Raw genomic sequence first — 26717 nt, forward strand, 5'->3', positions numbered from 1 at the left:
AGCGAGTGACTGCAGGCCATCAGAATATCCTTCCTGTGTTTTTACCTTGACCTCCCTCTTCCTCTGAGGAGATGGCGAAGCGTGGCATCTCAATGATGGCTGAACAGCAGCGTCTCCGGACCGTCAGCGGTGGGCTGGAGTCGCTCTCTGTGTGGGACGACTCTGAGACAGACAGGCGCTTCCGCAGGCTGTGGAGGAAAAACACAGTAAAGCAACAAATACAACCAAAAGACAAGATCACATGTAGAAAAACTGAAAAATACACACAGCGTCCTTTGTTTGTTTATCAAGTGTCCATGTTATAAAAGCCAATATGGACATTAAATATGAGAGAAACTAGAGATACAGGCTGTGTGGTTGTATGGAGGTGAAGAACTCACATCTCTGGAGATCCCACCAGCCACGATCGATCTCTGGACTTGAGTCCGCTCAGGCTGTCGAGTCGATCTCCTCCCTCCTCACTGAGGCTGCGTTTGGTGGGTGGAGGAGTCCTCTTCTCCTCGTGTAGAGACAGACGCTCCATACTGCTGTACACCTGCACAACAACAAATCCCACGTGATGCAACATTTGACGCAACCTTACAGCAAAGTTTGAGTTGGACCTGTCTCTCCAAAGATTCATGGCTCCCAGCAGACGGTAAACTGTCAAACTGTCACGTGAATCTGAATTTTTGTATTCTGGTTTGTGTGTACCTTGCTGAATCGAGGCGAGCAGGAGGAGAACTGTCGAATCTCCACGTGTTCGTCGTCGTTGGTGTCGTCCTCTTCTTCTGAGTCCACATGGTGGTACCGATCAGATCGAGCTGAGATGAGATGAGAGAGACACACTGTGATTAGGTTGTAGGACTTTCAGAGAGGTGGAGATGTTTGGATGAAGCGGTCAGAGGACGTACTGTCAAAGTAGCTGGTGTCGTCCTCAGACTCCAGCTGGGGAATGAACTCGGCTTTCTGCCTCAGCAGGCTGTTCCAGTCCAGCTCTGTGAAGAACTGGTGCTGCTTCACCTCAAAGGCACTTCCTGTGGAGATGAAGGAGCGACGGAGGAGACGGAGAGCGGTGGAGAACAGCAGGGACCAAAGTGAAGGAACAGAGAGGAAACATAAGAAAAGATATCAGCAACTACAGGATCAGATCTGAGCAGCTTCGGGCAAAAACACCTCAAAATTCAGAGTGTAAAGAAAACGTCAAATGCAAAGAGCGGTCCACAAAACATCAGAACACATCCTGACTGCTGAGGAAACACAGTACAAACACACGAGGGCGACTGAAACGTGTGTGTGTGTGTGTTACCTGTGCCCAGTCTCTCCAGAGGGTTTTGTCTCAGCAGTTTGGTGATGAGGTCCTGAGCCTCCTGAGGCAGAGCTTCATCCTCCTCCGGCCAGATGATCTCATCTAACACAGAGTAAAACACACAGGTCTTTATTGTCACACCACACACTGTAGTCGTCTTTATCCGTGAGAGCATAAATAAGAAATTTGTATTTTTGAGTCTGTTTGTCTGGAACCAGACGACCACGTCAGAGCGGGTCGCCATGTCGTCAGATAAAAGTGCCTTTCAGTGCTAAAAAATTCAATAATATTCTCCTTTTAGGTCAAAAAAAGGGCTCTAACATCATTTAATCTTCTTTACTGTCGGTGAAAATGCTGCTAACATGGAAATGATTGATGTCAAATCTGAGGAAACATCCTCAGGTAAATTCAGTCACATCTGCTGCCACACAATGTTATTTATGTGTGTTCAAGATGTAATCTGACTCTGTATTTTGCTTCCTGCCTGTCCAGTAGGCTACAGATTAATGTTTAATCTCCATTTATGCCAAATTATTGCTAGTGGACAGACGCCTTTTAAGAGTTTGACAGTAATTCATGTCGAGTACTCTGATGTTTACAGTGTCTGGTTTAAATTGATGTTTGTACCAATTTTTTTTAGCTCTACTGTCCAGTTTAACATTTGTTAGACAGGAAAAGTTATCAAAAGTAGTAAGTTACATTACTTTGATGAGGAACATTTCAAAAGTAACCATCCCAACACTGAACACTGATTTATTTAAGCTCTTGAGATATTTCCTCCTTCACACGTGAGACCGGGTCAGAACAGCAGTGTGAGAAACGGTACCACAGTTACATACTGTCAGAGCACACATAAACAACTTAAAACAATCATATGTGACACAACTAAACAGTGTTATGTGAGAAAAAACTGGAATATTTAAACATTTAAATTCCTCATGAAACATGTTTTGAATGTGATGTGACGGCTGTTGTGTGTCTTTGCTCCACCAGAGTTTTGCTGCTCACCACAACACGACGTCATCGCTCTGACAGAGTCTGAGGGTTTGTTTACACAAATGTCCACATCTCTGCAATTAAATCGTGTAATAACTTCGAAAATAAGATCCAAGTTGTACTAAATCAGAATCATCCTTTAGGTTTGTGTTCAATCACTGGCTTCAAGTAATCGATATGTTTGTTTGCTCCCTCTCACTGATGTGTTGTGTCTCTGTGTAAATTAATCTCACTGCAGGCGGTTTTTACTTGTTTCTGTTTATATTTCCTGCACGACAACCTGCTGCTCTACAAACATCCTGCAGACATAAAAACACAGAACGCAGTCGAGGCTCTCAGCTCTTTATAAGCACAGTGCATCAATACGGAGAGACGGTCATAAAAGAGACATGCAGGGGATCAATACAGGTTTATGATCATTGACTCGCCCTTTCATCAAAGAGAATTCAGAGGAGCAGAGATCGCAGGAGAGAAATCATAATTGATTTTATTCCTTCAGAGTAACGTCTCTATCTGTCCGTCTCTGATGATTTCACTTCTGTCGTGCTGAAGGCCAACATTAAACGGTCTCAATGAAATACAGACAAACTGGAACGACGCAGGAACTAGACGACTTCCATGTTTAAGCGTTTGGTCAACATTAGAAGAAAACATTAACATTTTGCTCTCGGCTCTTTTTTCTGCACAACAATGTGTTTGTATTCTGCACACGGTGACGTCGGACAACTCCAACGATTCGTTCTGGGTCTTGTTTTAATTTGTCTACCACGTCTGTCTGGAGAATTATTATTGGTGTAAAAATCCATGCACTAATGCACTTTTAAAGAGAGGAGCAGTGATTGTACAGTTCAGGTGCATTCAGCTTTATTTAATCAGAAGTTTTACATCAACGGGTTCGACTTGTGACTCCTTCAATCGATGTCTTTCAGCTTCTACTTTTTATGGCTATTTGATGAGAATTATATTCAGATGCTCGACTGCACTTTAAAAAAACAAAGATTAAAGGAAAGTCGTTCAATCAGGAATGTATTTTCTGTTGTCTTCTTCTTGACTGGCAGCTCATCAAATGCTGGATTGGATTATCAGGTTAAGCTGGTCTTTTTTGCCCAAGAAAGTGGTGAAGCAACATTGATTTGGGCTTAACGCAGGCTCCCCCGTGTGGCAGGCTAAGTGTTAACATGCTAGATTGTCGGTAACGTATTTGTATCAGTCAGTTACAGACTATTCTTGAGTGAAGTTATAAGAAACTGGATGATTCATACATCTAATATATACAAAACTTCTTTTATCTTAGAGTTTCTAGATTTTCTACAATGATGCTAGTAAGTAAATTGTAATCTAAACTGACTTCAAAAATATGAGCTGTATTGTAAACAAAGCAGAGCTGTTGTTAGGCTGTAGTTTCAGCACTGCTACTCACCACTGATGACCTGACCAAACAGCTCCTCTGGTGTGTCTCCAAAGAAAGGAGCGCAGCCCACCAGGAACTCGTACAGGATGACTCCCATCGCCCACCAGTCCACCGGCTTCCCGTAGCCCTGACGCAGGATCACCTCTGGGGCGATGTACTCTGGAGTGCCGCACACCTGAAGAGGCAGCAACAAACAGGAAATCAGCTTTTTACTGCATTATAACTGAAAAAAAGAACAATATTTCATCATTTAGGGCCACGACAAAACGTGGTGGAAGGTAAAGACGTGAGCTGGTACCTGTTTGTCGAGGAACTCTCTGGTGTCTTTCTCGATGTGTCCTTCATACAAGTTTGTGGTCAAACTCATCAAACCGATCTTTGACAGACCGAAGTCTGTCAGCTTGATGTGTCCCATGGAGGTGATGAGAAGACTGCAGCAGAGAATATCAAAGGGTTGAGCTCAAATACTGTTTAATTTTTCAACTTTATTTTTTACCTAAAGATAACTACGGTAGATATTCAGTAACTGTATGCAGTGAAAGTGGATTTAACCTGGAGTGTGTGTGTTTCTTACTTGTCAGGTTTGAGGTCTCTGTGTACGATGCCGTAGTTGTGAAGATACTCTAACGCGAGGACGGTCTCTGCAAAGTACATACGAGCCATGTCGACCGGCAAAGCTCCGATATTCTTCAGCAGCGTGGCGCAGTCTCCGCCTGCAGAGGAGAGTAACGATATTAAACACAACACAGAGACTGCTACTGATAATAAACTTTATGATAACGTAATGATAACGATCTTACCCTCCACGTACTCCATCACCATGCAGAGGTGTCTCCTGGTCTCAAAGGAGCAGAACATGGAGACGACAAACGGGTTCTCGGCGAACGTGAGGATGTCTCGCTCCACGAAGGCCTGTTGGATCTGGTTCCTCAGGATCAGGTTCTGCTTGTTGATCTTCTTCATGGCGAAACGCTGCCGGGTCTCCTTGTGACGCACCAGAAACACGGCGCTACACAGGAAGACAGATTTCAGTCAGAACATGTATGGATCAGAAACTTTAATTCAACACATTGACTTCAGCTGTTGTGTTATTCGTTTCATGCAGCAGTTATGTGTTTTTATCAGAATATCAAAGATGTAAATCTAAATCTCTTTTACCCGTAGGCTCCGTTACTGATGAGCTTGATGTTTTCAAAGTCTTCCTCTCGAGGCGTTTTGGTTTTAGTCTGCGGTGGAGCTGCTGGGACGGTCGTTACCTGACTCTGAAATACACAGAGAGCAGGTTTATGATCAATACAGAGATGGAAAAAAATATTTCTGTGTGCACTAAGTAACATTTCATTTTTTGCAGATGGACAGTTCTGATTGATGATTGTACTCACATCCACTGAGTCGTCCGTCTCTGGTGTTTCTGGGTTCCCGCTGTCATAGCTGCTCAGCTGGGCCATTTCTACAGAGACACCAGTGTCAGTTAGAACAGGACATGTATAAAAAAAAGCAATGACAATTAAAATAAATGTTGATTCTGAGGTGGTGTTACCCTCCAGGGGGTCCCTGGTGAGGCCCAGCTGGCTGATGATGTATCGGGGGATGTCGGACTTGATGCCCTGACCCTCCTTGGCATGGCCCTCTGCTGCTTCCAACAAATGGTAAAACTCCTCAGGATCAAACTCCTGCCGGGCGAGAGACAGAGGAGAGGAAGGAGGCACAGATTTAAGATGTTAAAAATGGCCGACCCAAACGCTAACAATGATGAATATTTACAAAAAACTGTATTAATGTCAGATTTTAATCAGTTGTGGCTGTTTGTGTCCATCTGAAAATAAAATCACCCTTTCCTTTTTCTAACACTTGAATGTTTTATTGAGTATCAAGTATTTAATTCTGATAGATTATTAGAGTAACATGAATATCTTAAACTTTAACCAGTTTAACCAGATTAAAACTTAAGAATACCTAATTACGAATGATTTTCCCTTCTTATCACAATAAATCCAACTGACAGACATTCAGCAGCAGCACTGAGTGAATGGTGTTTGAACAGAGTTCATGCTCAGGTAAAATGAGGATAAAAACACTGAGTGCTGGTTTCATCCCAGTTCAAGTTCAGTCTTGAAGGTTTTTTGTCAGAAGCAACTACAGCAACAACAGAGTGAAGGGAGACGACTGGATGGACGACGATCTGAGAGCAGGATGGAGGTTTTTTGTTCTTGCACTCCTGATTTAACTTCAGTGTCCTCTGACAATGACACCCTACCTCTTCAACACACTTCAACACACACACACACACACACACACACACACACACACACACACACACACACACACACACACACACACACACACACACACACACACACACACACACAGTATTCATGTGAACACACACTCCCTGCCCCCTCTTCTATCTGTGTGCTCCCATTTATAAAAACCCATCCTGTACGGTGCCACAGCTTCAGCTGCATGTGATTAGTCAAAACTACTGTGGTGAGCCTTCCCCGCCTTCCCCTCCTCCTCCTCCTCCTCCTCCCTCCTCCTCACCCTCCACTGCCCCTCCAATTACCCCTCTGTCTCCTACACTTGTTTTTTTTCCACTCTGTCCTTATCTTTTCTCGCCTCTTCTCTGTCTCGCTCCTTGTCTCATTTCTTGGCTACACCAGGTTGGATTCACCCGTTTGAGCCCAGATCTGCTCCAAATGGCGCCCAAACTGCAATTCATGTGTAAACCCTGCCCTACAAGCTGAGAGGAGTTAATGTGTGTGTGTGTACATTAGGCTGATTTAAAATCCTCGGAGGAAGTCCGTAAATGAATTGCTGCCGTTGAATCATCTCACACCAGGGAGCAGGAAGCTCTAAATTGTTTATTAACCACGCATGGAGTGGAGCGGTACAATATGAAAAAGCTATTCCAGTTACTACTGCTCATATTTTTCACAGCGATCTTTCAAACGGACTCTAATTTACAGCACGGTGCAGCGTGTGATTAAAATGCAAAGACTTCACTGTGTAACCAACCAGGACGAGGCTGATTACCACATTTCAGAAAACACGACTATTTTCTTTAATGAATCAATCCGACACGTGATGAACACACACCAACACACATACATACAGACTGATCTGCATGTTATTTTGTGTGTTATGGTCTTCTTGTATTTGCTTGTAATCCATGTCTGCACAGTTTGCTTGATTGTTTTCCAATTTTTAAATAGTTTGTACTTTCTTATTGTATGTCTTCATTGTATTTTAATGTTCGGGACCCCAGGAAGACTAGAGGCACATCCATATGTTTCTAATGGGGATCTTTAAATGTAAACACAGATGTATAAGTCGTTACTCCTACAACATCGATGGACAGTTTAAAAAAGTACTAAAATCGATGAAGCAGAAGCAGAATTATTATCTTTTTTACAGCACACATTCTTCATCCTTGTCAAAATCAGGCACCTGTCCTGCAGCAGAGACGAGGAGCAGCGACAGACGTCTGCTCAGCTCACTTCTATCTCACTTTTCAGACTTGCAGTCATCAACTGACGCTGACTCGAGGGACACTATTGAGGACATTTATCAGACTTCACACAGCTCCTTCTGGAGACACTGAGGACTTAATATAAAAATCACTCTTTACGTGTGGTACTTGAGTAACTGTGCTTTGTCTCTGATTATTAAAACTAAAGTAAAAATGTGAAACACTTGTCACACGAGTGTCGAAGTGTTAAAACGAGGCAACTGGACCTGCTGTGGATTCTTGAAGATGCTTCGACTCTCGTCCAAAAGGCTTATTCCCTTCTAACGACCCCCATGAGAACTTAATGACTCTGCAGGTGCTAACGACCCCACAGAGGTTACATTTCCAGGGACTCCCCACCAGTCAACCTTTCAGATAAGAGGTGAAACGTCTTCAAGAAACTCAAGCTTGTCCTCCGTTTCACACTTGATGATGACCTGCATGACAGAACTTTCACACTTAATGTCACGAGTCTGCTGCTGGTCCAACAATATGACAGTGGTCAGTCAGTCCGTCGGTGATTGTAAGACAACAATCGTCCGTGTTTCTCTCACCAGACACTCCAGCAGACGCGCTGGCCGGGCGATGATGATCATCAGCTTCCTGACGAGTTGCGTGACGAAGGTAACCTCCACACTCTCAGAGCGCTCGTGAGCCTGGACACACAGAGAAAAAAGGTTAGCTTAGCATGAGAGAAAACATTTTATCTTCATATTTAATAATTATTTTTAAATGTTCTTTAGAGAAGATTTTCACTCGACATGCAAATCATAAATGAGGTTTTAATGAACTACTTCTTTGTGGGAGATGACTGATCCCTCATAATAACATCTCTTCATTATTTTTGATTATATTTTCAATCATTTATCGTTGTGAAGCCTTTGACCTTGAGTGTGTGCAGAGAATGTGTCTGGTTGTGTTTGTCCTTCACAAACAAAGCAGAACGGGCAGTTTGAGGACAAACGGATGGTGAAGTCCTTCCTGCAGTGACACCTGAGAGGTAATCTAAATCAGAACGACCTCCGCCTCGCTCCCTCATATCCACCGTGAAATGTCTGTCAGTGTGGAGACAGAGCAATTTACCCAGCAATCCACTGTAACTGACTGCTCACGCATCTGGAGCAAACACTGATCCCCGGAAAGAAATGGGCTGGAAGGGAAGTGTGTGTCTGTGTGTGTGTGTGTGGGCGCAAAACGGAGGCTGTAACAATTACAAACCACCCACAGTAAAACATGTCTCATTGTCAGGGGGGTAATGTGTGTGTATGTATGGTCTCATGTGTGTGTATTTATGGATGCAGGCTGTATGTATGTACGTGTGTATTAATAATGTATGTACTGTATGTATGTGTCAGACGGGCTAACAGAGAGGAGGAGGCGCTGCTTCATAAACAAAGCCCGGACAGCTCTGTTAGTCTAACAGGGCCGTGCTGACAGAAGCATGAGGCCCGGGGGCCCTGACCCCCCTCCTGAATTATTTATAACTGTAATGAAGCCATGGTGTGTGTGTGTGTGTGTCTGTGTACTGTATGTGCACGCTAAATATGTATTAGAGTGTGTATATGTAAGTGTGAAGGAGACTGAATGTGTGTGAGGTGACTACAGGCCAGTGAACGGTGAGTAATGGACAGCAGAGGGACGGACTCCCACTGTGCAGCGGCTAATTAACCAGTCAGAGTGTGTGTGTGTGTGAGTAAGAGTGTGTGTGTGTGTGTGTGTGTGTGTGTGTGTGTGTGTGTGTGTGTGTGTGACAGACTGTATGTACACTCTGCATGTCTAATGTGAAAGTGATTCCCTGGTGGGTCACAGTGAAGAAAATGTGCTTCAGCTGCCTGTATAATGTGCAATCACCTTTTATTAACCTCTCAATAACATCGTATACACGACATTTTCTATCCTAGTTTTATCGTGGTTTACTTATTTTCCTAAATGTAATTTTTTTTTTAAATGTTATTGTATTTGGCAGTGGTGTCAACATTTACTCATTTCACAGCTTTTATTAATACTGTACTGTATTTTGTTTGTTTTATTTTTATGTTACTGTCGTTCTGAGCAAACTCTGTTTCAATTTCCTTTGGGATTAATTAAGTTATTTCTTTTCTCATCTTGTATTTATGTTTGTACTGTTTGATATAATGTGTACATTCTATTTCATCACGAGTGGATGTATATCGTAGTTAAATTTTTTTATTAGAAAAAGCTTTACTTGTGTTGTCTAGACGAGGAAATCTGTAAATGAAGGATAAACTTTTATATAACAATGAATCTGTGTAAACATTAAAAAACAAATGTTCGTAATAATGTCTAACTTAAAATACAAATTACTTTATTTAATTTTCATTATGTCTCACTTTAATGTATTATTGCTTCTGATTTTGTAAATGTTGTACTGGCTGTATTTTTCTACATCTGTGTCAGGGCTGTCGCATTATAGCAAATCTGAAAATTGCTGTGATATTTAAAAATGAAATATTGATATTGTGTTAATAATGCGCATATGATTATATTGTAATATTTGTAGTATATTGTAAATAATCCTACATCTTAACTGTGGTTTCTACCTGTGATATGGAAGAAGAGGAAGAAGAAGAAGGAGAAGAAGAAGGAGAAGCAGAAGAAGAAGAAAGAGTAGTAGGCAATAATTCAGATTTTTATTTTTAAACTGCAGTGATCACATGTCGTATCACACCCAGTGTTTTGTGATAGCTCCATTTAGAAATATATTCTTAGAATAAACGGGTTAAGGTTTAACCACAGAGGTTAGAAATGATCTTTTATTAACAAGCATGGTTACATCACGTACAGACGGGTGACAAATTAATGATTAAATGGTTAAACATGACTTTCACACAGGACATGAGGTCATTAAAGGGTCTGATGATGGAACAATGTGGAGAGTTTCAGAAAGAAGGAGGCTGATGTTTGTTTTCTTTGTCCGTATCTGTATTTTACACTGAAAAACTCAACAGGAAGCACTTATCTCATTGGCTGGTCAGTGCTGAATGTTATGTTAAGGTGAAAATATTTGTACTCATTATTTTAACACCGCGACACTCCAGGAGATTCAGCCACATGTGTTCGTTTGCAGGCTTACACATGATTGAGACGGAGGTGACGTCACCTGTTGTATCGCACTCATCACTCTCTCAGAGCAGGTGAGGCGTCCACCTGAGTCGAGCTGAGAGCCAATTAAAACCAGTTGTTTGTGGCTGTTTCTGAGTCTGATAAACAAGCTGAAGGGTTCGGAGCGAACGATGGATCACCAGAGCCGAGTTAGCACTCCGCCCTCCTCTCTGCCCTCAGGTGACCTACAGGGGTCTAACAGGGTCTCCCAGGGGTTTCCAGCAGAAGATGGTCTAGATGCAGGTTGCCATGGCGACCGCCAGGGAGGTCACTAAAGCCCCCTGACATGGATGGATGAGGGAGTGGAAGAGAGGACGAGCAGTGCAGAAACACAGAGGGACGGAGGAGACGGGGGTAAAGGTGGAGGAGAGATAAAAGGCGAGAGCAGGAGTCGAGGAGGACAGAAGGAGGAGAGGTGAGTCGGCCTCCTGCGAGCTCTGTAATGGGGTCATGACACGAGGAGAGGAAGAACGGATGGATGAATAAAGGAATGGATAAGCAAGGAGGACAAAGAGGCATGTCAAGACAGGAAGAAAGTGGACGGATGGAAACTAAAATATAACAGGACGAACGGTTTTATACACAAAAAACAGCTGATATTATAACACGCGAACGGATGGAGGGAAACCTGTTTCATTAATATTTCACAACAGAGAAACTTGAAGGCTCAACAAAACCAAAGAAAAACACACCTTCATGCTTTTCTTTGTAGAATCACAGTTAAAGGGTCAGTTCACCTAAAATCAAGGACATTGTTTCTGGAAAGACGAGCCACTGTTGTCATTTTCAAAATCATTTAAACACTCCAGAAGAAATCTCACTCACTTCCACTGAATTGGGGAGACAGACTGATATTTCAAAACTTGGGAATGAAACTTTGGTTGGTGAACATGAAAGATTTATTGTCAGATTATTTAAATTTTTAAAGAGATTTTCTTACATTGATTAAGCCGGAGGTACAGAGAGCTACTCCTTTCAAGTCTCTGGTTGTTCCTCCTGAAATACCTGCATTTGTTAAGTATGTTATGAACCGAAATAGCCGAAAAATAGAATAGAATAGAAAAGATTTAGTTACTCTTTCTAGAAATCATGTAAAATGATATCATGATACAGTATTTAGATGTGCTGTAATACATTTTGATATATTACCAAACTAACCGTGTCTTCATGGTTAGGTACCACAAGTGGAAAGTGAGCAAATAATTGTTTTTCTTTTTATGTTTTGGGTGAACTGACCCTTTAAACTGAACAAACCCAGTATATAACAGCAATTATAGATCACTGTCTCGATACGGAAGGCGTTTCCTGCCACTCCGGGCAAACTGAAGCTGACGTCTAAAACATCTGGACATCTGACGGTCCTCAAAGTTAAATGTTGAACTCAACCAATACAGCAAAGCAGTGAAGACAACATTCATCAGCCCTTAATGTCGTTTTGAACACCAGACAAAGTCTAGTACACTTTTTAAGTCTGTTCTAAGAAGCAGATTGTCCCTTTTCTACTTAATTAACTGATCCAAAGGAAGTCTATTAAAATACAGTAAATCACAGCAGTAAAAAATGACCTGATGACTCATTAAAACGTCTGAATTATTAACAACCTACAGAAAAACACCCACAGCAGTCGACTGATTACAACAAGATTGAATAATTAATGAATCTGTCAACGATCTCTGCAACGTGTCCAATTATGTTCTTTGAATATTTTCAGAAGTGGTGACACATCTTACAAGACAGGCGACAACCAGCACTGATGGTTTAGTTTCAAGTAAATCATAATGAAGAGAAAGAATTAAGAATTAAAGACTTTCTGTGTTCTGAGTGCAACAGGAAGTTACAACCCGATAAAAGCAGTGAACAAGCAGCTCCTGAGGTGCCACAGAGAACCACCTGAAGCAGAACCGGACCTGAGCTGAAAGTCATCTCAAAGTTACACTGAGTTCAACTATTTCTTCAACAGCATCAGAAGCTACGAGGCTCATCGTCTCTGTCATCATCAGCGTGCCAATAAAGCTTTACTGAATCAAACTGAAATCGACTCAACTGTAAACTCTGCGTCCTCCTCCTCCTCCTCCTCCTCCTCCCATCTGTGAGTGAACACCTTCCACTCGCTCCTCCTCAGCACCTCCTCCAGCACCTCCTCCTCCTCCAGCCTCCTCTGCCACGATACACGAGACATGTTTCCGCCAAAAAACCCCACAAAAACGAGGAATGTCCATAAAGGCTGTTCTGACACCTCCGTCCACCTGCTCACGGCCTCATCCTCTGCTCTCCTCTGTAGCTCTGCTCCACCTGCTGCCGCGCTTGGCCGCTCGCCAAAAAACAACAGCCTAACGGCGCCTAATTGGTGATGTCATCACCGAGCCCGCATTGCAGCTTCGGCATCTAAAGCGTCTCCAGATGTGCTCAGGTCCAGTTCCTCACACCCTCCAAAAGCATTCGAACAGGCTTCGTGCATCCACCTCCCCTCTGTGAGCCCGCCGGCCAATCAGAAACTGAGGAATCCCCTCGAATCCCCGCCCATCCCAAAAGCCTCCGACTGCACCTCCTTCACCCCTCCTGCTCGTCTGGGAGAGTCATCTGTCAGCCCCCGGTGACTGCTGGAGTGTGAAATTAAAATCGGGGAGGACGTGTGTGTGTGTGCATGCTCGCCTGCATATATGTGTGTGTGTGTGTGTCTATGATTGAGAGATAGTTTGTGTGTGTGTGTGTGTGTGTGTGTCCCAGTAGAACAGAAGGTCAATAAGAGGCCGGTGGGAGCCATAATGTCGCCCCCCAGGCACCGCAAAACTGAGCTAATAGAGATGTCACCACTGCCACACGCATGTAAATATAATTCAATGTTCACATGTGCAGAAATACACAAAAACCGCCTGACATGGTCCCACGCTGTGGTCAGCAAAACCACAGTTGTTTGCTGGTAATAAACACAAAGTGTGTGTGTGTGTGTGAAGGAATGTGTTGGAGTTTTATGTGTTTGGAACCGGACCACAGTCTTTGTGCCTTCGTATGACATCACACGGCGCTGACGGTTGTGACCATGATGAGTGAACGAAGGAGCGCGTCACGCCGTGAGTTGTTCCACGGTTAACTGAGCGTGACCGGGAAGGTGCCACAGTCATGATGTCTTCATCGAAGCCCAGAGTGGACTCTCATCAAGGCAGACATTATGACTTGTCATTAGAGGAAATCGCTGTAGAAACATACAAATGTTGTGTGGAGTTTGGTGCGTACTGAAGGAGTGAGGCAGTTATTTGTGTTGAGAATTCAGCTGACCGACCTCGCACTGACAAAAACGGGTCATGTTGGACGTTAATTGAAAAGAATTAATTTGAAGTTTAACAACTGACTCAATTTTTCCCATAATTACTAATTTACATAATCCTTCCAGGAACCTGCTGATGAATTCCCAGTTACACATTTAATGTTTTAGGAAATAATTAGGAAATTGTGGTAAAATAAAGTCTGGACCTGGGGCTCCTCTTTATTTGCTCCTGACCACATGAATTGTCCTGTGCTATTGTTCTCTGTATAAAATCAAAAGTATCCACAACACAGACACCTTTTACAAGTCCCATAATGCACTGCTCCGACTATGACAGATGTGGAAATTAGTCATGCGACTCGACAGCGATGACGCAAAATGGTGCTGATTCATACGAGTCTGAAGTCTTAATTTACTGCTCGATAAAGAGTAAAGTGTTGGGCGTTGTTGTGTTCTGATAAATGATTTTGACAACAATAACTGTGGAGCTATTTGGCTTCGATCTAGTCAAAGTCAAAATTGTCTGATTCTAGATTCTTGAATATTTCCTCTTTTTATTCTTCCTTAATCGAGAAAAATATTGATTTATTAATCTGTAATGAAAATAGTCTCAAGTTGCAGCCCTGTTCATAAGAGGTCCTGGAGATTTTTAAACCAATCTAATTTAATATCTACTTTCTCTTCCTTGAGTATTTTCTTTTAAATGTTGCTTTTACACATTTAATGCCACATGTGAAGCACTTCTAAAGGTGCTGTATGATGCCATGCAGCTGTTAAATATTTTAAAAATGTAAATTAAATCTACATATTACTAAGGCCTTTCTTCAAACACTGCATCTTAAGGGGCTACACTTTTGTAGGAGACATACACTGAGGAGAACAATCAAGTTGCAAGTGAATGTACCTCCTACAGAGAGGAAAGTGTTTGAGAATCTTACATATCTACTCATGAGAGATGTTTTCCTTTCTTAAAGTTGCTTGTTGCAGGACAGTGAATAATCTGCAGGTCCACTTACATCTTGCAGCAGCTTCTCCAGGTTCTCCTGGAGCTCGTAGAAGTAGCGGGAGGTGATGAGGCCCTCTCTGCTTTTCTCCAGGCAGTCTCTGGACAGCTCTATCAGCTGATGGTGGATGAAGCTCAGGACCCCGTCGGCCAGCGGGCAAACCTTCTCCGGGGCCGAGGAGCAGAGCAGCTCAGCCAGGCGCTCCTCCATTTGAGCCGTCGCCTGAGGGGGAGGGGAGAGGTGGGGAGGAGGGGGGAGGCAGTTAGAGGGGGGAGACAAGGATGAGTCATACAAGAGGTGAGAGACCCAAAACTGCAGGTGCACAGATCGAATCATATATCAGGGTAAATGACTTCACAGTGAATAATTAAATATTAAAAAAGACACAGAAGTCTTCAGCTGTTCATGTCAAATAAAAACAAACTATTATAATAACTGGACAGAAATCTTAAAGTCGGAGACGTTGAGAACATTTTTATAAGAAAGTGATTTTTTACATTAACATCTGTTTAATCAACATTTCTTTCCAGTAAAAACCCTCCAACAACAAACACAGCTGGGAACTGCCTTTTTGCAGGAAGCTGCAGAAATGTGTTAAAGGGACAGTTCACCCAAAAAGGAAATCATTGCAGATGGAAAGTTAAGTAAAGTAACTGAGATCTCGTTTTAAATACAGCTTGTTGAGTGTAATCCAAGTCTCTGAAAGCCTGAGATCCCAAATTGATTTGGAAAAACCTTATTTACACCCTGTGACGTGCAGTCGAGCTCAGTTTGGGATCTCTGGGCTTCTGGAGACTTGGATTACAGCAGACGAGCTGTATGGAGCCATTTTATGTTTTTTTTTTTCTTGTTTTCTCCAGTTTTAAATCAAGTCTCCAGCTACTTCAGTTGTTTAGCAGAATGATGCAACACTGTTTTGCTGTGAAGCTCCAGAAATGTTTTGTGGATGACGAGACCTCAGCTGACTTTCATCAACATGGAGGGAGGAGACGATGACTTTCATTTTTACGTGAACTGTTCCTTTAAGACATCAGGGTGACTAAACTACAGCTAGTTAGATTTGAGCTGGAGTTGGAAATGTGTCTTTATGTTTCTTGTGGTTGGATGTAAACACCTGGAATACTTAATATATTAAAATGATTTCAGCCTAAAATTTTCAAAACACATAATTGTTAGGGTTTGTGTTGGTTTTTCCTTTAAACTGTCACCCATCTGTACACTCACAGTGAATACACTCTACAGGAAGTGTGTGTGTGCAGTACAAACCTTGGGGAACCTCTCCTTGTACACATGGTTCATCATCACGATCTCATGGTCGAAGGAGATAGGCGAGCGCCCGGGACTGAAACCAAACAGACACACAAACACAGATGAGTGGAATCACTGAGCGCTTAATGATGCAAATGTCTCAGTTTGGGCAAAACTGGACCATTTGTTGCACAGAGATAAAGAGTCTTATGTTATTTAATCCACCAGTGGAAACAGATGCATCAACCTCCACGTTGCCTTTATCATTAAAACTTAGAAGAACAATTACTGACACTATTTTAACTGTATCAGAAGAGGCAGCTGGAGGTTAGCATAGCTGCTATAGCATCAGTTATTATTGTATATTGAGCATTATTGCTGTAGAAATCAAAATTTGAAAAATTATATATTGTACCTGATGTCTAATGTGTCCTACAACACTCCAACATGTGGCAGCTGAGTGTTTGACCTTCCTCAGCTGTACATGGGGCTCATGTTTTTACATCCAGATGTTTTACACATGTGTAGGAGACTTAATGATGAAGTAACGGTTACTTTGAGAAGGTACCGATATATAAAACTGTTTTGAAACATGAGTCACAGCACAGCCTCAGTTTGGAGTAACAGAACTAAGCTTCTTTCTGAAAGATAAATCCCAGACAGTCTTTCAAAAACTCCATGTTCTTCCAACCATCTGGATAAAGTAACATTTTTAATTTGTTACCCAAGATTGGGACTGTATATCCTGATCCAAACAAAGACAGAAGCCAGAACTTGCTCAGCGCATGATATTCAATGCCATTTTCAGTTTTTCAAGGATTTTATTTTTCCAATACCAGAGATTTATCTTTCAGAAAAACAGATTACTAGCTCTGTGACTCGATAAAAACTTCACAAGAGCAGCACAACAGGAGCCAAGCGTAGAAAACTGACCACACACTGAGCTTAAGAAAAGCTCTGAGATCTGAAATGTAGGACTGATCTGGACTTTATTCTGTTCGAGGATGGGGGGTGCTGCCTGTTTCTGAGCTGCAGAGACACAAGTGAGCAGACTGGATGTGACAGACAGGACTGGGCAGGTCACCGGAGCACAGAGGGAATAAAAGCAGGATGGTGGTCACGCACACTAACGGGACCTCGGGGTCTTCATCATATGTGTGTCCTCAGCAGTGTAAACCGAGGACCATGACAACCTCTGGACTCACATGGCTGCACACAGAGAGCGGCACAAAGGTAACGCCTCTGGAGACCAGCGGACCACCTGACTGTATGTGTATGTGTGTTTGTGTGTCAGTAATAAAGCGAGGCTGCCTCACTGCTCCGAGTGTCCGTCAGCTCTCGGGGGGGTTTCACGAGCCGACAGCCTGACAGTGACGTCTCCTTCAGTCCACACGGCTCCAACAGAATATCAATCCGTCTGTCGTTCACTCAGTGGACTCCATTTTCTCTCTATTTCCCTCCTCCTGGGACTCATCTCTTTTTTATTCTATCACACACCACCCCCCACCTCCAACCTCTCTCCACAATAAGACAAAATAGCGACAGCAGCAATATCCTTGACCTTTCTATGTCTCACTTTCAGGAGAATGAGGGGAAGACGACAGGTGACAGGCAGTGTGTGTGTGTGTGTGTGTGTGTGTGTGTGTGTGTGTGTTGTTGTGTGCACGTCATGGGAAGAAATATCATTCAAAGCAATTTTAGGCTTTGTTAGCCTGCTGTATTATTCATTCAATCCATTTGTGACAGTAAACATCCTCGTCTAAATATTGCAGAAGTGTTTGGTACAAATAATCTCCATGTTAATAAATAATCCTGTCCCAATATTTTCATTTTAACTTCCACTTATCTTCTGATGTCGGCTTGTTATCAGCATTTTTAGGAATCAAAACTTGTTTTCTTGATATTAATTCTGTCTTGATTTTTAGCTAATACCTCGATATCGATATTAAGACAGTATTGTAGGGATGATTATTGTTACATGAACACAATAGAGATTTCTGAACAAGTAGAGCAGTCTGGTAAGTTCAGAAAATGTGATAATTTTACTGTAATGCAGCCTCTGAAACCAGGAAAAGACAACACATATGACATATTATGATATAATGATATCCACAATTCAAGACCATATATCGTCTCATATATTGATAACATGATAATATCGATATATGCTCAGCCCAATCAAATATAATGTGAAATTGTGTATTTTTTTTAAATACATGCAGCTTCTTCCACAAACAGATGGAAAACACTGTGTACAGTTTAAATAATGAACCTAAAATCACATGAATACGACCGAGAGACAATAAAAAATATAATTTAAATATAAAATAATTTCAACAAATACTATAATAAAATAAAACTAAATACAACATGTCATAAAATATTTTTAAAAATTCCTAAAGAGACTGAAGGGACAGAAGGTGAGGTAAAAATATGAATTTGGGGCTCCAGATGTCTGTATGAGTCATCGGTACACGCTAACATACACACACTAACACACACACACACACACGCACACGCACACACACACACACACACGTGACCGGTGCGATGAGGTAATGTTTTTTAAGTCATCCATCGGCAGCTCAAAGTCCAATTACCAGCCTAATAGGAATGAGAACAGCCTGAACGTGACATATGAGCTCAACGTCATGGAGGCTGTTTATCATCAGGCCACACACACGGTGACAGGTAACACACACACACACACACACACACGAAATACAGTGCTGCGCTTCCACTTTTCTTTTGTTTTAAGCCTCTTTGTTGTGATATTATCTGCATTTCTTATATGCTTTTAATGTGAAAAAAATGCAGGAAGTGTTGAGTTTTCACTGACGGTATCTCACGGTAATATTCCTGCTTTAATAGAGAAAGTCAGAGCCAGGATTTAAAGTAAAGAAAGTTATTTGTAAATTGGGTGAACTGACCCTTTAAACAAAACAAGCCTCAGCTGTGCGCCCACACACACACACACACACACACACACACACACACACACACACACACACACACACACACACACACACACACACACACACACACACACACACACACACACACACACACTGAACCGTTGCTGATGTGCGTCAGTCACTCAGCGCTCCACCACCTTCAACTCTAAAACTCTCCTTTCATGTTCGTGTTGCTTGAAAAAGAAAAATCAATCAGAACCCGGTCGGCTCTGCCAGCAGGCTCAGTAATTAAAGGTTAGCCTTGACAGAGACGGATTCAGTGCCAGAGGCGGTTATGTACATTCTTTAATTTTCACAGAATATCTTCTTCTTCTCCTCTCTGTGTTATTCCTCCCGTGTGCTCGTGGCTCTGAGCAGCCTTTATTAAAATAAAGCTTTCCTTCAGAGCGAGCTGCGGTGGAGGTCGAACTGAAATCCCCGGGATGAATAACACAGGAACGCCAGACAAAGGCTAATTACAACATGGCTATATTTCTACTGTAATGGGAAATAAAAACTGCCTCGCAGCAATCCCTGCAAAAAACGCCTTTGTCATTATTTTGAGAAACGACCTTGGAGACGAGGCTTCGGAGGAAGTTGCGGGAGAGTTCTTTTATTTTAATGTGAGGCTGAAAGTTCAAAAGTTACAACTGCGAGAAAGAGAGAAAACATTTATGAAATATAAGACAAAATGTGTAATGTGCAGCCCGAGGGTGTGGGATAATTAAAACATTAGAGCGTGTTCTTCTCCAGCTAAGTGGTGATGTCACACGTGACAAAAGGCACTCAAAATGCAAAAGAGCGTATTGGTAGAGAGGGTAATTGAAGTAAATCAGACGAGACAGCGAATCGGATGGTGACGGTGAGGCGGGTGGGAGACGGAGGTGAGGAGGGGGGAGAGTCGGTGAGTGTGAGGGAGAAAAAAAATAACATTGATGCTTCACAACTGAGGCGGGCGACTCGGGGAAATGAGAGGCCTAATTGAGCGTGACAGAGAGCCGGGCAGGACGGGGATGGGATGAGGTGTGTGTGTGTGTGTGTGTGTGTGTGTGTGTGTGTGTGTGTGTGTGTGTGTTGTGATTGGATGTGTGCACCACAGAAAGCTCAACATCCTGTGATGAGATTCATGATTCTACTGAAAACATTTTAGTAAAAATCACCCAAAAAACCACAGTGTTGGTGCAGGAGGAATAAATACCAGACCTCTATGTGAAAACAGCTGATTTTAGAGACAAACCTATATTCCTCTTATATATACTTATATGTAATGTGAACACACTACTCCCTCCCTGTCTACCTGTTGTCTTACAGTACCTCTCCGCTCTTCTGTGTTTTTAATATTGACAGAAATGTTAAAACTAGTTCTGTTATTGTTATGTAACTTTTTATCCACTTATTCAGGTGCCATTGTGTAGTTTGTTTTAATGATGTGACTTGCTTACTTTTTGATTTATGGCATTATAACTGTGTTAGACTGCAGAAAAGAAGTTAAAGTTTCCATAGAGGTGAAGGATTTATATAGTTCAGTGAAAAACGAGCCTACAGTGAGTCAAAAAAAGTGACTGGAGAAAAAAAAAAAAACACGTCCTGAATTTTCTTGGGGTTCAGGCGGTAAACGATGATATGACACCTGAGATAATTTCAGGATACAGATTCTGTGATATTCTGGGGTTAAAAAATGAAAAGTATGAGCTACACTGTGGTTGTAGCTAGTGAGCTAGTTAATATCGTCTTCTTCTTTCTTTTACTTTTCATTTTTATGCTGCCGGCAACCAGTGTTAGACTGCATTACCACCACCTACTACGAAAAAAATCGAGAATGGAGAGAAGCTGAAATGATTAAGTAGGCGCTGGATAATTACACATTATTATTTCCTGTGTATAATTACCACTATATGAATATTTAATTTATGAATATTAACAATTATTATCAATATGGGGTATGTCGTGACACATCTAGTTTGAAAACACTACATGAAGAAACAGTTTTGTATATATGACCTGATTACTGATATGTATTAATACAATATGCAGCAACTGAAGCCTGTAACAGGTGTGATGGAGGAGTGGACAGACAGACAGACAGTCAGACAGACAGTCAGACAGACAGACAGACAGACAGACAGTCAGACAGACAGTCAGACAGACAGTCAGACAGACAGACAGACAGTCAGACAGACAGTCAGACAGACAGACAAACAGTCAGACAGTCAGACAGACAGTCAGACAGACAGACAGACAGACAGACAGACAAGCAGTCAGACAGACAGACAGACAGAGATGAGCAGTGACAGATACACTGAAGAAACTAGAAAAATGTGACAGAAGAAGGGCTGAGAAAAATAAAGATGGGAGACGAACAGAGAGGCTGTTAAATGATAAAAAGGGTGCCCGTCATCACTCACAGCGGAGTCATAAAATTAGCATATAATTATACTCTGCGCCTCATTTTCATTTGCTCGCTCTCTCTCTCAAACACAGACGACTCCTCCTGGGTCCTATCATCATCATCATCTCTCTGCTCCACACTGTCTGTCTCACTCACCACATCTTCAGATCGCACTACATTTTCCTCACATTAGGGAACTTCTTCAGGGTATTTTATCAAACTTGGAAGTGGATCCCACACTGAACCGGAACCCTAATCCTCCGTCTGCCTCTCAGCTCTCTGCTGGTTATTTATCTGGACTCGCAGACAGTCTGCAGACTGCTCACTAAGAGCTTTTTAATGACACTCGCTGCTGGTGGACTAATATGATGTCGGGCCTTCCACTGGGGCTCATCACACCCTGCACGAGAGGGGGGCGACTGGTGACTACAGCCCAAACACTTTTCAAAGTCACCTCCATTTACCTCGCTCGCAGTCTGCATCATCTCCATAATCACAACACTTTGGTTCTGTGTGCTTTCAGGATGTTTCCGATAAAAGCAGGAACAATTTATAACGTGTCATTCTTCATGTTTTCTACTCTCTGTATGAAAATTCATCTTTTACCTCGTCATGATTTCCATTTCTGTTTTCCCGAAAGGACGAGGTTATAAAAAGACACAGGGTGGCGGTGGATCACCACACACACACACACACACACACACACACACACACACACACACACACACACACACACACACACACACAAAACGAGAGCTTGACATCAATCAACAAACACAGTGGGACTCTAATCAGATCCACACCATGCAAGCCTGTGTCGCCTTCTTTCATCTCAGAGGATGAAAGAATTCAATATCTGTGTGTAACCAAACAGAGATGAAGATGAGGAGGACGCTGCTGAGACGAGAGATGGAGGTGAGATAACAAGTGTGGGAGAGAAAAAAGATTCAGACAAAGTACATTTTAGGGAGGGATGACATAGAAAGGATGGAGATGGAGAATCATGAAAAGAAGTTTAAGATGAAGATGGACGACACAGACGGACAATCGGGTCGACAGCTGGGTTTCTACTCGCTCACACCTGCCATAGACGTGTCAGAGGGACGAGTTCGACCTTTCTGAAGCCCAGGGCATCGAGATATGTTCATGTCTTAATGTCTTATCATCATCTTTTCTATCATTACGATAAGTAGTACATCCAGTAATAAAAGTTCAAGAACGGACAAAAATCTGAGGAGGAGGAGGAGGAGGAGGAGGATGAGAAGGAGGAGGAGGAGAAGGAGGAGGAGAAGAAGAAGGAGGAGGAGAAGAAGAAGAAGAAGGAGGAGGAGGAGGAGGAGGAGGAGGAGGAGGAGAAGAAGGAGGAGGAGAAGAAGCAGGAGAAGAAGGAGGAGGAGGAGAAGAAGCAGGAGAAGAAGCAGGAGGAGAAGAAGAAGAAGAAGAAGAAGAAGAAGAAGAAGAAGAAGAAGAAGAAGAAGGAGGAGGAGGAGGAGAAGAAGAAGAATAAGGAGGAGGAGAAGCAGGAGAAGAAGGAGGAGGAGAAGAAGGAGAAGGAGAAGAAGCAGGAGAAGAAGGAGGAGGAGGAGGAGAAGAAGGAGGATGAGAAGCAGGAGAAGAAGAAGGAGGAGGAGGAGAAGGAGGATGAGAAGAAGAAGAAGAAGAAGCAGGAGAAGAAAGAGGAGGAGGAGGAGAAGAAGAAGAAGGAGGAGGAGGAGGAGAAGAAGAAGAAGGAGGAGGAGGAGGAGGAGGAGGAGGAGGAGGAGAAGAAGAAGAAGAAGGAGGAGGAGAAGAAGAAGAAGAAGAAGAAGAAGAAGAAGAAGAAGAAGAAGAAGGAGGAGGAGGAGGAGGAGGAGGAGGAGGAGGAGGAGGAGGAGGAGAAGAAGAAGAAGAAGAAGAAGAAGAAGAAGAAGAAGAAGAAGAAGAAGAAGAAGAAGAAGAAGAAGAAGAAGAAGAAGAAGAAGAAGAAGAAGAAGAAGGAGGAGGAGGAGGAGGAGGAGGAGGAGGAGGAGGAGGAGCAGGAGAAGAAGATGCCTGTGAGGGAGGAATAGTTTCAGTAGTTGGAGGATTTCTGATATTTAAGAGCTGTTTCACGATCAATGACAGCGAAGTGTGATTGCACTCGTGCCTCGACTGAGGAGCAGCCAGCAGGTCAGACAACCTCAGAGACCTGCAGGGGATTTAAAAGGTCTGACTTGCAACATTGAGCCAACCTACTGACTGCCTCCAGAACAAACAATACATTTTAAAATCAATTGTGTAATGAAGTGGAAGCTTCTGAAGAGAAGTCAGCACAGGAGCGAAGTGGAAGGTGTTAGTGCCAGTGAACAGTCAGGTAGCTGCATGGACGAAGGAAACTGACTGACACTGGTGTACAGAGGAAGAAATGAGTCTAAGTAACAAGAAATAACAGCGTTGCTAACTTTTTATATTGGACATGTTTATCACTGCTGAGGGAATCAAGAGTGGAGTGAAGTCCTGACAATCAGACCAGAGGAGATCTGCATCTGCAAGTGTGCTTCTGTGCTTCAAGGTTACTCTGGAGTAACCTCATATTTCTATGTTGTTCTGGCAGCAGCATTGAGCTGTGGTGCTTCCTGCTTGCTGCAGACACACAGACGAGGGTTTGTGGTGTTTGTCTGTGTTTGTCTGTGTGGGTGTTTGTGAAGTGTAACCTCCGACAGAGCTCCTACCTGAGGCTGCGGGAGCGCGGTCTCATGGCGGGGGAGCGGCGTCCCTCCTCGTCCGTGATGCTCTCGGAGCTGAAGTGTTTGGTGAGGAAGTGCAGCTCGTCCGGCGTGGGCTGGAAGGGCAGCTGGTGCAGCTTCTCCTGAGATGAACAGGAGGACTGTGAGAGGAGGAGCACAGAGGGAGCACAGATTACAACCAGCACTGGAGCTACTGCGGGGTGAGGCTGGAGCGGAGCTGAGACCAGGGCCGGTCCGGGCCAGTCCGGGCCGGGTGAGGCCAGGTGAGGTAGTTACAGGAGAGGATAGGTGACATTTAGAACTGGAGCTACTGGGTCAGGCTGGATTTAGGAGAGTCTGGGTGCGTTTTTTCAGAATTTTGAGGCCTATTGGTCACTTATGACTTATTCTTGTCACACACATACGAGGGGTGATTGATAACTTCATGGCCTGAGGTCAAAGAAGATGAGTTTACACAGCTCTTGATCCACTTCAACTCTTTGATCGAACGTGTTTGAAGTGAACGCCAGGTCAGCACCGACTGAGAAAACGGGCAGGCCTACGAGTCCACAGCGGTGATGGCTGCCATCCAGGAATGCAGATTTGAACTCGTCCAACATCTTTCATGTTCATCTGATTTGGCACCCTCAGACTACTACCTCCTCCCCAGGATGAAGAAGGAGGAGATGAAGGAGGAGACTCTTCTGTTCGTTAAAAGTGAGATATTCATCAACTAGATACTGATTTCATTAAATTTTTTTAAGATCATATGTCCACAGATCTTAAAATAGAAACAATGCACCTGTTGTTACTGAGAATCCGTGTAAGTCTGTGGCTTCGTCTCTTTGTGTTGTTTGTGTAACTGGAGACCTCAAATCTAATCACTGATCTTTAGATCACGTCAGAAAGAGAGAAAATATAACAAGACTGCACCCAGATGTGTCACCTGATGCGACTTAAGTAATTATTTTTATTTTCAATTAATCTTTCCATTATTTTTTAGATTAATCAATCAGCCGTTTGAGCTATAAAATGACAGAAAATAGTAAAAAATGTGCATCGTGGTATTTCAAAGTCCATGATGATGTCTTTGTTGTCAGTACGGACTCAATCCTATTCAGTTTAATATGATATAATACAAACAAATGCAGGAAAATCTCCATATTTGAGAGGCTGAAAACAGATTTTCCTGAATGAGAAGAAGCAACATTGCTCTCACAATATTTAAAATGACTATATTTCAACCTGCAGGTCCAAAATGCACATTGCAACGGTTAATACATGATTTTAAAGCTGTGGCTGTAAATATTAAAAAGGAAACAGCTGTTTTTTAACCTACTGTACATGTTTAGATGTCTGGAAATATTACTGGACACTGAGGGAAGTCCTTTTCATCAAACAACTAATTTATTTTCCATAAAAAGTAGACTAAAATAAGCCCCTGTCCGGTGTAAATACAGTGAGCTCGCAGTCTGGATGTACGAGTTAAGAGCTCACACAGCTGGTTAACTCTGCTCGCTGCCTTTGAAGCATGCTGAGACTCATTCTGCAGGCGGCAGGTACAGAGAAACTGCACACCAGGGTATCAAGAAGGGAGATGAAGGAACAGCAGAAGGTAGAGGAGGAGGAGGAGGAGGAGGAGGAGAGGGATTAGACCAGAGGGACGGTTGATATGTCCCCGGGAAGGAAGGAAGAAAACTGAGGAGAAACAGACCAGGAAGTAGAAGTCCACCTGAGGGCATCAGAGGGGAGGAAGAACAAGGGAGTGCATCACAGCTGAGGGAGGGCTGCTGGCTTGTTGCTTTGCAGTAAAGTCGGAGGGAGCAGAAAGCATTTATTTCTGTGTGTTTTGGGGAATCCACAGATCATTATAGAATACATACAGTCACATGCAGAGACACAGAGAGAAGATATTTACCGAAACGGTGGAGCTGGGAGTGTTGGTGCCATATCCAGAGGAAGGCAACGAGGCCAGAGACCAGCGTCTGCCGTCAGTCCTGCAGGAGAGACACAGATACAGGACAGAAAAAAGACATGAAGACATCCATCTTTTTATATTTAAACACGTATTTGTATTACAGCCATATCAGGGAGATGCAGCACCATCACATACAGCAAAACAGTGATTCAGCTGAAGGAGGGAAAATGCAAACATGAGGATAACATGGAGTCAAAGAGCAGGCAAAGCCATGAGGAGTCAACAGCTGACAGCCACTGGATCATTCAGAACTCACCTAGAACCTCACAGCTCATTTTACTGAACAAAACCATGTAAAATACTTTTACTTTTTTATTACATGGGACCTTCTGCAAAATCCTCTCGCTATACTCCAAATACTTTGAGTACATCTCATCATTTTTGTGATTCTTTGTAGTCTTTGTATCACTTTCTGTATTTGGTCGTCTGATTGCCACCAATCTTAATTAATATGGCTTCAAAGCTGAAAAACACATATTTAGACTGAATATTTAATAAGTTGGATTATTTTAATCTCCTAAAAACTTTATTGTATGTGTTAATACAGCTGATTGAACAGTATTAATACTACACAGGATCAACATTTAGTTGGACCAAAAATGAGAACGAGTGGAGATATTAACTTCTGAAAACGAAAGATTCTTTGTTCAGGTAAACAATTATTTATTGTTATTATTTTGATGACTGTAAAGATTTTGCAACAACGACACGAAGTACAAAGAATCACAAAAAACTGTAAAATTCAGCTTAAAAAAAACAGAAATATAAGAGTATTTGGAGTACAGCTGTAGGATTTTTATCATGATTTTTATTTTCAAGAAAATCCACAGCATGAACTGGGAAAGGTTCTGAACTCTGGGTGAGTTGGC

At 42.6% G+C, this 26717-nt stretch overlaps 1 protein-coding gene across 2 annotated transcripts in view; it reads right to left on the reverse strand.

The window, feature by feature from the left end:
- mast2 (microtubule associated serine/threonine kinase 2) overlaps positions 1–26717 on the reverse strand; it is a 170336-nt gene that overhangs the window by 9418 nt on the left and 134201 nt on the right. For both annotated transcript variants that reach the window (XM_073476039.1, XM_073476038.1), the window contains 17 exons: positions 25789–25867; positions 23877–24031; positions 15862–15937; positions 14608–14817; positions 7758–7859; positions 5236–5368; positions 5078–5145; positions 4854–4957; positions 4496–4704; positions 4270–4408; positions 3994–4126; positions 3705–3870; positions 1289–1390; positions 894–1016; positions 694–803; positions 381–535; positions 46–188 (listed from right to left, as the gene is read on the reverse strand). In XM_073476039.1, the coding sequence (XP_073332140.1) occupies positions 46–188; positions 381–535; positions 694–803; positions 894–1016; positions 1289–1390; positions 3705–3870; positions 3994–4126; positions 4270–4408; positions 4496–4704; positions 4854–4957; positions 5078–5145; positions 5236–5368; positions 7758–7859; positions 14608–14817; positions 15862–15937; positions 23877–24031; positions 25789–25867 (2207 nt within the window). The remainder of the gene's footprint in view (positions 1–45; positions 189–380; positions 536–693; positions 804–893; positions 1017–1288; positions 1391–3704; positions 3871–3993; positions 4127–4269; positions 4409–4495; positions 4705–4853; positions 4958–5077; positions 5146–5235; positions 5369–7757; positions 7860–14607; positions 14818–15861; positions 15938–23876; positions 24032–25788; positions 25868–26717) is intronic.

Source organism: Pagrus major, chromosome 11, assembly GCF_040436345.1.
Source record: "Pagrus major chromosome 11, Pma_NU_1.0".
Taxonomy (NCBI): Eukaryota; Metazoa; Chordata; class Actinopteri; order Spariformes; family Sparidae; genus Pagrus; species Pagrus major.